We start from the raw sequence: 12,609 nt of genomic DNA, 5'->3' as shown, positions 1-12,609 counted from the left end.
GGGGTGTAGTCCTGGAGTCCCGGGATCAAGTCCCATGTCAGTCTTGCTTTGAGGTGCCTGCTTCTCCCTCAGCCTATGTTTCTGCCTCTCTCTCTGTGCCTTTCATGAATAAATAAGATCTTAAAAAAATAAAACCATACTTTCGCCTTTCATGAATAAATAAGATCTTTAAAAAATAAAACTATACTTTCAACTACTTCCAGTTTTTTGTTTGAAATTTCATATTAGTAGGGCAGCCCGGGTGGCTCAGCGGTTTAGCGCCGCCTTCAGCCCAGGGCCTGATCCCGGGACCTGGGATTGAGTCCTGTGTCAGGCTCCCTGCATGGGGCCTGCTTCTCCCTCGGCCTGTGTCTCTGCCTCTCTCTCTCTCTCTCTCTCTCTGTCTCATGAATAAATAAATAAAATCTTTAAAATAATAATAATAAATAAATGAACTTTCATATTAGTAGCACCATGCGATTAGACTCTCATACATTTATTGAATAATTTAAAAAATTAATAGTATATACATAAATAATACATTCAATAAATACTTAAACTGACCTAATTTGAAGTTAGAAAAACTGGATGTATTTTCTGTCATTCTGCTTTGGCCACCTTCGTTTCTATGGGAACAACTTCACAAACTCTTGAATTTTTTAAAGTATCTCTTTTAAAAAATATGTGTGTATATTCTTTGAGAGAGAGAAAGGGGGATAGAGCAGGAGTGAGGGTGAGGCAGTAGGAGAGGGAGAGAGGCTGAGGCAGACTTCATGCCCAGCACAAAGCCCAGTGAATGACTTGATCTCACAATCCTGAGATCATGAATCAAGCCAAAATGAAGTTCGGCACATAACAATTGAGCCAACCAGCTGACCCTAAAAATGTTTCTTTTTTGGGGGAGGAGGGGTTAAAAATATTTCTTAATAAAACTTGACTGTGAAAGAGAAGTAGATCAAATGGAGTGATGAAGGTATAGAAATTTAGCATGTTGAGAAACATTAGAACACATATAGCGCAAAAGTACCTTTGAATAAAATGAGAAACATCTTAAAGACTGAGAGAATGAACTAAGTGATTATAAATTTAGGTTAGAAGATAAGAAATTGAAGGTGTATTTATCTGGTACCCTCATTTTTCTCGATATCATGACAAGAATAGCCAGGAGAGCCAGGGAGAGTTTACTTGGAAGCATGTAAAAGCATTGTTCAAAGCTGTGTCATTTATCTTTCTCAATTGAAAGTGAACTCAGTTGTAGAAGCAATGTTTAATTCATCTGAAAGTGGAGTTTGCACTGTAGTATTGTCACTGAAAAAAGTAATTAAGAAAAGAACTACATTGTTAACAATCTGAAATACTTTTTCTGCAGATCACCATAAATCATAGATTACATCCTAGCAGAGTAGTAATGAATCAAGAGCAGAGGGTTAGGTTTTTATAATGTACAAAACTTTGAAAATGTGCTTATGTGTAAACTTTTTACTGCCAAGTAAAAGTGTTAATTTTTGCAGATTAACCAAGTTACTCATGATCAAGCAGTGGTGCTACAAAATGCCCTTCAGGTTATTCCTAATCCATCATCTGAGTGTATGCTTAGAAATGTTTCAATACGTCTTGCTCAGCAAATATCTGATGAGGTTAGTATCAAACTTTGAAAGCTTGCAGTCTTAGATGGTTTATTTTTTATTATTCATGGCAGAGTATCTACTTATCCATAAGTAAATGAAGATTTATCACAATTTAGGGTTAAATATTCTGCGACCATAAGCCTCCATTTTATATCAGGTTAAGTTTCATAAAATTGTGCTTACTAATGTTATCTATATTCATACTTTATGACATAATTTTTAATACTTTTAAAATTGGCTATTTGAAATATAATTTATATTGCATGAACTAGGTCATAATAAAGCATATGATGAATTTAAGGTAATGGTACAGTCAAGAAAACGACATTTTCATCAGCCCCAAAGTTCTCTGCTCCTGGCTTTAGTCAACACGGCTTTTTTTGTCATTATAGAGTAGTTCTGTTTCTTAAATTTTGCACAAATGGGATGATACCATGTACTCCTTGGTCTAAATTATTCAGATTATTCCAGTCAGCATGATTTTTAAATTTATCAGTGGCTCCTAGCGATGCCTAGATGGCTCATTTAATTAGGTGATGCCTTCAGTTCAGGTCATAACCCAGAGTTCTGGGATCGAGCCTTGTTATCAGGCTCCCTGCTTATAGGGAGTCTGCTTCTAAGTGCTACCCCTGCTTGTGCTCTATCTCTTTTCTACCAATTAAATTAAATCTTTTAAAAAAATAAGCAGTTCTTTATGGGTGTGTGGTTCATTCCATCTTGAGTAATACTGCATTTTATGGTCATTGTGCATATTCAGTTCATTGTTATTATTTCTGGTTTTTTACTGTTGGGAATAGAACTATTTATTTTGAAAATTCACCAAATCACATATGCTTTGATGTGCTAATTTCTTCTTACTGTATAAACACATAGGAATTAAATGACTTGATAAGTTGATTTTCCTGTGTTTTAAAAATTCTTCCCAGAAACATCTATAGAACCAGATTAGATCTTAACCTGAAACATACTTAGGCTGTAGCTGATAAATGTGTTTTGCTTCATCTGCATATACTTTTGCTTTGAGGTCAAAATATTAAAAAATGGGACCAACGCCTCTTTAGATAGATATTAAAGACAATGTGAAGCATATTTGTGTTCTTTGCAACCATTTATACTACTACTTTAACACAGAAAAATGTTTTGTTTTCTGACAACTTCACTTGATATTTTGTCAGCATTTTTAAGTATTCATTTTCTTTCAGGCTTCAAGATACATGCCTGATACCTGTGTAATTAGAGCTATACAAAAAATCATCTGGGCATCAGGATGTGGGGCATTAGAGCTGGTATTTAGCCCAAATGAAGAAATAACAAAAATTTATGGGATGGTAAGAATTCTTAGAAAACTTGTGTATTCCTTTTACACATGACTAAATTTTCGTCTCTGCCACCTTTTATAGACCAAATCATTTGTATCTATTAAACTTACAACTATAAAGATGGGAATATATAGTGTTATTTTGAAAATAAAACACTTCAGTTTATCTTAAATTATGATTCTAACTTTACAGTCTACCAATGCAAGCAGAGAGCCAGACATGGAAGATGAACAGGTTTGCTGTGAAGCATTGGAAGTGATGACCCTGTGTTTTGCTCTAATCCCAACAGCCTTGGATGCACTTAGTAAAGAAAAAGCCTGGCAGACATTTATCATTGATTTATTATTGAACTGTCCCAGCAAGTAAGTGATTCATTTTTTTTTTTTTTAATTTAGAAGGCTGACCTTACTCTTTAAGCAGAGGGAAATTATTTTTTATTATAATTTCTCTCAGAAGTCAAATAAAGAAACCTTTTGGTTGTCTTCATTGTGCTATAATGTATAAGAAACTTGTATATAGCATGTTTCACTTAACCTAAATGGACAAATCAATAGCCATAAGAACTTTCAACCTGTTGTGCAGTCATCACCACTATGTTCTAAATTTTCATTTTCCAGACAAATTTTTTTTAAGTGATAATTCCTACTTTCAAAATGTTCCAGCTCCTAGTTACCTCTAAACTATATACTATCTCTCTGAACTTTCATATTGTAAGGAGTCAGACATTATTAGGTCTTTTTGTACTTGGATTATTTCATTGAGCATGATGTTTTCAAAGTTCATCTGTTTTGTAGTAAGTTGCAGAATTTCCTTTCTTTTTAAAACCAAGTGATCCATGTATATACCACCCTTTTTACTTATACTTTCATCATATTGATGGATATTTGGATTATTCCCACCCTTGGGTATTGTAAATACTGGTATAATTGCTGTGAACCAAGATACCTGTTTGAGTACCTACCTATTCTCAATTCTTTTGAAAATGTGCCTTGGAAATAGATATGCTAGATTACTTGGTAATTCTATGTTAAACTTCTTGAGGGTCCACAAAATTGAGTTACACAATGGCTCGCTATATTATATTGCCACAATCAAGGTACAGAGGTTCCAGTTTCTCCATATTCTTTCCTGAGCTTTTTATTTTTTAACTTATTTAAAAATTAGTAGCCCTCCCAGTGACTAGGACATGTAATTATATGATGGTTTTGATTTTTATTTCTGAAAATGGCATTGAACATTTTTTATGATATAATATGGAGAAATTTTTATGAAGGATTTTATTTATGTGAGAGAGAAATAATCCCTTGACGGGATGAGCACTAGGTGTTAAACTATATGTTGACAAATCAAACTCCAATAAAAAATACATAAAAAGAGAGAGAGAGAAATAGACAGATGGGCACAGGGGAGAGGAAGCAGCCCACTCCCAAAGCGTATTTCCTGCTCAACAGGGAGTCTGCTTCTCCCTCTCCTTTTGTCCCTCCCTGGGTTTATATGTACTTACTTGCTCACTCTTTCTCTCAAATGAATTTATAAAATCTTTAAAAGTAATAAATAAGTCCATTTTAAACTGGATTGTTTATATGAATTTAGGGCAGATTTTCCCCATTTCTTTCTTTCTTTCTTTTTTTTTTTTTTTAAGATTTTATTTATTTATTCATGAGAGATGCATAAAGAGAAGCAGAGATATAGGCAGAGGGAGAAGCAGGCTCTCTCCAGGGAACCTGATAAAGGACTGGATCCCAGGACAACATCTGGATCACAGCCTGATCCAGAAGCACACTAAACAACTGAACCACCCAGATACCTCAGATTTTCCCCATTTCAGCAGCATATACCATTGGAATTTTTAAAGAGACTACATTAAATGTATTGATTGCTTTGATAGTACTGACATCTTAATGTGAACTTTTTTGGTACATCAACACGTCTTTTATTTAGGCCTTCCATTCCTTTCAGCACAATTGTTCTTATGTTTAGTCTTCAGTATTTATCTATTTGCTGTTATTGTAGGTGGTATTTTTTAAACTGATTTCTTAATTGTTTTCTTTTTTAATTGTTCATTGCTACTACATAAAAATACAAGCAATTTTTGTGTATTGATTTTATACTTTACAGTTGTGCTGAATTTTTTTTTGTGCAGAAATTTTTTATGAATTCTTCAGGCATTTATCAGAATATGATATTATGTCTTTTATTAGAGGTTTTACTTCCATCTTTCCAATTTTTATGTTTCATTCACCTTTGCTTTATGTTCTTCTATATCAAGTAGAAATGCTGATAATAGACATCCTTGTTTTGTTCCTGATAATAGAAAGCTTTTATTGTCTACAGTGTGATGTTAAGTCAAAGCTTTTCATATAAGATCTTTGTCCTATTGAGATTTCCTTTTTATTCTTTGCTCATTAAGTGTTTTTATCATAAAAAGGTTGGAATTGGTTTAGGTTTTTTTCTCTGAATTAATTGAGATGGTCACAGAATTTTCCCCTTCACTGTATTTATGTGATGTATCAAAAATAGTGATTTACTAAGATAAAACATACTGGGGTGCCTGTGTGGCTCTCAGTTAAACTTCGGCCTTCAGCTCAGGTCATGATCTCAGTGTCCTGGAAAGGAGCCTTCATTAGGCATCCTGCTCAGTGGGGAGTCTGCTTCTCCCTCTCTATCTGCCCCTTCCCCCCTGTTTATACTCTGTTGTTCATGCTCGCTCTATCAAATAAATACAATCTTTAAAAAATAAATAAAACCTGGATGGCTCAGTAAGTTAAGCATCTGACTCCAGCTCAGGTCATCATCTCCGGGTCCTAGGATTGAGCCCCACATTGGACTCTCAGAAAGAGAGTCTCTTTCTCCTTCCTGCTCCCCTCACCCCTCCTAGTGCACTCTCTCTGTATCTTTCTCACTTGCTCTTTATCTCAAATAAATAAATAAAATCTTAAATAAATGCATAAATAAAATTAGTGATTTGTATATTGAAACCTTATTGCATTTTTAGAATAAATCTTTCTTGGTCGTTGCATATAATATTTTTAATAAACTTAGAATTTGGTTGCTAATATATTGTTGAGGAATTTTAATATTTTTATTATGGTAAAATTATGTGACGTTAAATTGTCCACTTCAAAGCTGATTTTCAAATAATTTTAAATTTATTTATATGATTTCATAAAGGCTCCAGGATTGTTTATTTTGCAAAAGTGAAACACTATACTCACAGGAGGCTAATTTGCCCACCCATAATATCACCACAATTCCTCTTTGGCACAAGTGGTTTTGCTCCCTTTTTCTGTGATTTTGACTACTTTACATTCTTCTTTTTTTTTTTTTTTTTTTTAAGATTTTATTTCTTTATTCATGAGCGACACACGGGGGAGGGTGGGGGGAGGGCGCGGCAGAGACCCAGGCAGAGGGAGAAGCAGGCTCCATGTAGGGAGCCCGACATGGGACTCGATCCCGGGTCTCCAGGATCACGCCCTGGGCTGAAGGTGGCACTAAACTGCCGGGCCACTGGGGCTGCCCTACTTTACATTCTTTATATGATAAGATTCATAAAATATTTGTCTTTATGTAACTGAGTTATTTTGCTTAGTGTGATGTCCTGGAGGTTTTTCCGTATTGTAGTATACGACATGATTTTCCTCCTTTTTTAAGGGTACATAAAATTCTGCTGTATATATTACCACATATTCTTCATCCGTTCATGTGTTGATAAGACATTTGTGTTGTTCCATCTCTTGGCTATTATAAACAATCCTGGATGTGCAGTTCTAGAAGCTATTTTGAATTTTTTGCCTTAAACCCAAAAGTGGGATTGCTGGATCATACTTAATTCTATTTTTAGTATTTTTTTTTTTTTAATAAAAATGGCTGAAGTTAGATTTTTTTTATTTTTTATTTTTTATTTTTTTTATTTATGATAGGCACACAGTGTGAGAGAGAGAGAGAGAGAGAGAGGCAGAGACACAGGCAGAGGGAAAAGCAGGCTCCGTACACCAGGAGCCCGACGTGGGATTCGATCCCGGGTCTCCAGGATCATGCCCTGGGCCAAAGGCAGGCTCTAAACCGCTGCGCCACCCAGGGATCCCTATTTTTAGTATTTTGAAGAATCTAAATACTATGCTTTCCATATTGAGTGTACCATTTTATATTCCCATAAACAATGCACAAGGGTTCCTATTTCTCCACATGTTTAATGGCACCTTTGTTTTGATAGTAGTCATCCTAATGGGTGCAGAATGACATTTTATTGTGTTTTGATTTGCATTGCATTTATGAGCTCCTTTTCATTTGCTTGTTGGCCCATCTGAGAATATTGCATTTATATTCTGAAGGAGTTATTGGTCTTTTCTTATCTACTATCTTTGTCTGACTTAGTTATGTATCAGCACGATTTTGGCATAATGGAATACTTTTCTATAGTTTCTCCCTTTAAAGTATTACACTTGATCTTAGCCAAAAGGTGGAGAAGCGATCCCCTTTAAATTATTTACAAAACACTAATTTGTTTTCATTCTTCAATAGTAGTCACCAGTGAACCTTTTTCTATTCCTTGGCTTTTTGCTTTGTTTTGCTTTGCTTTTCTCCTCCTTCACTCCATCCCTCCCTATCTTATTCTCTTTCTTTCTCTCTCTAAATTTTTTATCTTCAGTAAGTTCCACACCCAGATTAGGACTTGAACTCATGACCCACCGATCAAGAGTCATGCTCCCTACTCCTAGATTTTTTTTGTTGGGGGATGTTTTTTGATAACTGTTGGAATTTCCTTCCTTGTGACAAATCTGTTTATTGATTTATCATCTAATTTTTAAAATACTGCTTATTTTGAATTTAATTTGCTATTCTTTTACTACCTTCTTGGGTAGAAGCTTAAGTTAATCATTGTAATAGGTCTTTTATATGTATTTGGTGCCATAAATTTCTTAACACTGCTTTTGCTATACCCTACAAATTTGATGACCTGTATTTTCTTATTAATTTTATTTGAAATAAATTAAATTTTTTGAGATTTCATCTAATACCCATGTGTTATATACGATTATGTAGTTTTAACTGTAAAGCGTTTTGAGGGTTTCTAGGCAATCTCTTTGATGTTGGGTTTTTGTTTTGTTTATAAGATTGATTGATTAATTCACGAGAGACAGAAAGAGAAACAGATTTAGGCAGAGGGAGAAGCAGACTCCATGCAGGGAGCCTGATGTGGAACTCCATCCTGGATCCCAGGATCACACCCTGGGCCAAAAGTGTCTAGACGCTCAACTGCTAAGCCACCCAGGCATCCCTAGCCAATCTCTTTGTTTATAGATCTTTTATTCCATTGTGACTGAAAACATACTTTATATAGTTCTTAAAATTTTGTAAGATACACTGTATGTCCCAGAAATTTCTATCCTATTGAATAGTCAGTGTCAGCCTGATTAAGAATGTACATTCTCAGAGATCCCTGGGTGGCACAGCAGTTTAGCGCCTGCCTTTGGCCCAGGAGTGATCCTGGAGTCGCGGGGTTGAGTCCCATGTTGGGCTCTTTGCATGGAGCCTGCTTATCCCTCTACCTGTGTCTTTGCCTCTCTCTCTCTCTTCTCTCTCTCTCTCTCTCTCTGTGTGTCTCTTATGAATGAATAAATAAAAATCTTTAAAAAAAATATAATGTGCATTCTCAGGGCACCTGGGTGGGCTCAGTGGATTAGGCATCTGCCTTCGGCTCAGGTCATGATCTCAGGGTTCTGGGCTCAAGCCCTGTGTGGGATTTCTTGCTCAGTGGGGAATCTGCTTCTCCCTTTCTCTCTACCCCTTCTCCTGCTTGTGATCACACTCTTGCACACACACCTCTCTTTCTGTCAAATAAATAAAAACTTGAAAAAAAAAGTGTACATTCTGCTATGATGAGATGAAGTAGTCTCTAGATATCATTATATCCAGTTGGTTGATAGTATTGCTAACCCATGAGTATAAACTGTCTTTCTTTAATTTCCCTAATCATTGTGTAATTTTCAGTGTACAAGTCCTACATCTCTTTAAGTTTATTCTAAAACTCTTATTCCTCTGTTAATATTGTTACCAGGATTCTTATTTACTGGTTTGTTTGTTTCTTTTAGGTTCTTTGTGTATAGAAATGAAACTTTCCAGGCACCTCGGTGACTCGGGTAGTTAAGTGGCTGCCTTTGGCGGAGGTCATGATCCCAGAGTCATGCGATTGAGTACCACATTGGCTCCCTGCTCCACAGGAAGCTGCTTCTCCCTTTCCTGTCTCTTGCCCTCTGTTTCCCACCCCTCATGCTGAGCTCTCTCAAGTAAATAAATAAAATCTTATATAAAGATAAAATCTTACATAAAGATAAAATCTGATTAAATAAATAAAAATCTCTTTTAAAAAGTTTCTTTTTATTTATTTTGAGATTTTATAAGATTTTATAAAAGATTTATCTTTTTTTAAAAAAAGTATTTATTTATTCATGAGAGACATAGAGAGAGGCAGAGACACAGGCAGAGGGAGAAGCAGGCTCCATGCAGGAAGCCTGATGTGGGACTCGACTCATCCTGGACTCCAGGATTACAACCTGAGCCAAAGGCAACCCCCAAAGCTCAACCGCTAAGCCATCCAGGCATCCCAGAAAAGATACTTTTTTATTTGATTTTGTTTTCTGGAATTTTATTTCTTTTTTTTTTTTTTTTTTTAATGATAGTCACACAGAGAGAGAGAGAGAGAGAGGCAGAGACACAGGCAGAGAGAGAAGCAGGCTCCATGCACCGGGAGCCCGACGTGGGATTCGATCCTGGGTCTCCAGGATCGCGCCCTGAGCCAAAGGCAGGCGCCAAACCGCTGTGCCACCCAGGGATCCCTCTGGAATTTTATTTCTAACAGATTTTTTGTTTGATGCATGTTTAGGGATTTCTACATACATGTCATCTGTAATCAGTTTTATTTCTGGATCAATTTTATGTCTTGTCCTAAATGCTCCAGAGATAATTTCTACTTCTGTATTAATGGGAATAGTGAAAGTGGGTATCTTTAACTTTTGTCCTGGATATTAGAGGAAAGCTTTCAAGTTTCAACCATTCTATCAACTATGGGCTTTTCACATTGTGTTGTATTGAGGTAAGTTCCTTCTATTTCTTTTAAGGTTTTAGTCACAGATGGATAACTAACTTGAGCAAATCCTTTTTCGTCATGTATTATGATGATCATTATACTATTTTCCCATTTTGTTGATGTGATGAATGACACTGATTTGTGTACGTTGAACCATCCTTGCATTCCAGGGATAACTCCCACAATATCATAATATTTAATTCTTTGTAAGTCCTATTATATTTAGTTTGTTATTGCTGAATTGGGGATTTTGGTATTTGTGTTTATGGGAAATATTGGCCTGTTGTTTTCTTTTCCTAGGGTGTTATTTAGTTAATTTTGGTGTAGTATCAAGATGATACTACCCTCAAAAAAGGAGCTTGGAAGTATATCCACTTAGTCTCTGTTTTCGGAACACTTAAAGATTAGTGTTGGGGCACCTGGGAGGCTCGGTTGGTTAAGTGTACAACTCTTGATTTCAGCTCAGGTCACAATCTCAGGGTTGTGAGATCCAGGCCTTAACCAGGCTTTGTGCTGAGAGTGGAGCCTACATATTAAAAATTTCTCTCTCTCTCTCTCTATCTCCGTCTCTCTTTCTATCTCCCTCCCACTCTAAATAAACATAAATAAATACATAAAGAGAATGGGGTGCCTGGGTGATTTGTTCAGTTTTTAATTACTAATTCATGCTTCTTTGTTACTGGTCTGTTCATTTCTCTTTCTTGATTCAAGTTTAGTAGATTGTATGTTTCTAGGAAATTACCAATTCTTTTTAGATTTTTGTTGGTTTGATATTATAACACTAATATTTTTTCGTGGTAAGCTTTTTTCAGACTAATTCTTTCTGATCCTTTTTATATCTGAGGCTTCCATTGGTAATATTCCCTCTTTAATTTCTGGTCTTGAGTCTTCTTAATTTTCTTCATCTAGCTAGCGTTTCTCATTTTTAAATTTCCCTTTGATACTGCTTTTCCTGCATCCTACAAGTTTTAGTTGTGGGATGTTGTGCTTTCATATTTTCAAAATGTTAAGTTCTCTCTTTTTTACTCTCTCTTTTACTTAATGGTTCTTCAAAAGCATATTGTTTGTTTTGTTTCTATGTATTCGTGAATTTTCCTGTTTTCTAATTTCACTGCAGTGTGGTTGGAAGAGTTACATAGAATGATTTTCAACTTCTTGAATTTAAAACTTGTTTTGTGACTTACATGCAATGTAGTTCATCCTGTATTTTGTCCCTTATGATGCACTTGAGAAGGTATATTCTTCTGGGTAAAAAGTTCTAAATGTGTCTGTTAGATCCATTTAGTTTGTAGTGTTCAGTTCTGCTGTTTTCTTACTAATTTTCTGACGAGTAATCAGTTCGTAAGAGTGGATGTTTTCAGGTCTCTTTCTATTACATTGCAATCTATTTGTATGTTCAGATCTGTCAGTATTCGTGCTTTGATGTTGGGTGACTATATATTTATAATTATATATGCCTATTGACTGTTTATCAGTAGCTAATATTCTTTTTTTGTTTCTCAACAGTTTTGACTTAATGTTCTTTTGTCTGTTCATTTCTATTCTCTTTCATTTATTTATTTATTTATTTATTTATTTATTTATTTATTTATTTATTTATTTATTTATTTTAAAAGATTTTATTTATTTATTCATGAGAGACACGGGGGGGGGGGGGCGGCGGGCAGAGACACAGGCAGAGAGAGAAGCAGGCTCCAAGCAGGGAGCCTGACATGGGACTCGATCCCAGGTCCAGGATCATGTCCTGGGCTGAAGGCAGGTGCCAAACCGCTGAGCCACCTAGGGATCCCCCTTCTATTCTCTTTTAATTACCATTTCCATGGGACATCTTTATTCTCTTCATTGTCAGCTAAAGTCACTGTCTTGTAGACAGCATATGATGGGATCTGGTATTTTGTTTTTTATCTATTTATCTAATTTTGTATTGCAGACATAATTTCTTTATAATTAACACTTGCTGTAAAATAGAGTTTGACATTACTTAGAATTATATCAACTTTCATAGAACTGACATACAGGTGTAGCACTACAAAGTGTCTTTAGTTCCAAAGTACTTTCAAATTTTAGGTCAGCTACCAGAGCCAACTTCTTATTTTTATATCATTCCATCTTTCTGGGTCTGTTCATTTGCAAGTAGGAATAGAATTGTACCTAGATTCCTTATGTTATGCATTCACATGTGATATCCATCTTCATGTAATATCCGATTTCTTTAAGATTAAAGTATGGCTCATAGCAGAGCCACATAGATAAGGAAGTTCCACATAGATGAGATCACATCTTCACACATCTTCATTTTATCTCTTTGGAGTCCAACTTGTTTTTTGAGACTCTGGATTCAGAACATCCAGCTTCCAGCTGTCAGTGCTCCATTCTTCTCATTGGCTACCTGAAACCTGCCTTTTATCTTACTGGAATCCATTTATCTACTCAGTGTTTTTTGATTAGCAAATTTAGGTCACACAGATTAAAGTAATTATTAAAAGATACAGACGCTTGCCATTTATTTAATTGTTTTGGTGTTTTGTACTTTTTTCCTTCCTCTTTGCTGTTCTGTTTTGTGAACTGTTTTTTTGGTAATGATTTGCTTTGATTC

General features: G+C 35.4%; 1 protein-coding gene across 3 annotated transcripts in view; it reads left to right on the top strand.

Moving 5' to 3' along the window:
• The window catches only part of LOC140629033 (ubiquitin carboxyl-terminal hydrolase 9X-like), a 135,942-nt gene that overhangs the window by 77,532 nt on the left and 45,801 nt on the right, over positions 1 to 12,609 (top strand). For all 3 annotated transcript variants that reach the window (XM_072818433.1, XM_072818431.1, XM_072818432.1), the window contains 3 exons: positions 1,491 to 1,616; positions 2,810 to 2,935; positions 3,119 to 3,288. In XM_072818433.1, coding sequence (XP_072674534.1) covers positions 1,491 to 1,616; positions 2,810 to 2,935; positions 3,119 to 3,288 — 422 coding nt within the window. The remainder of the gene's footprint in view (positions 1 to 1,490; positions 1,617 to 2,809; positions 2,936 to 3,118; positions 3,289 to 12,609) is intronic.

Source organism: Canis lupus, chromosome Y (genome assembly GCF_048164855.1).
Source record: "Canis lupus baileyi chromosome Y, mCanLup2.hap1, whole genome shotgun sequence".
Classification (NCBI taxonomy): Eukaryota; Metazoa; Chordata; class Mammalia; order Carnivora; family Canidae; genus Canis; species Canis lupus.
The sequence above is the reverse complement of the archived record's forward strand: the minus strand, read 5'-3'. Positions and strand labels throughout refer to the sequence as shown.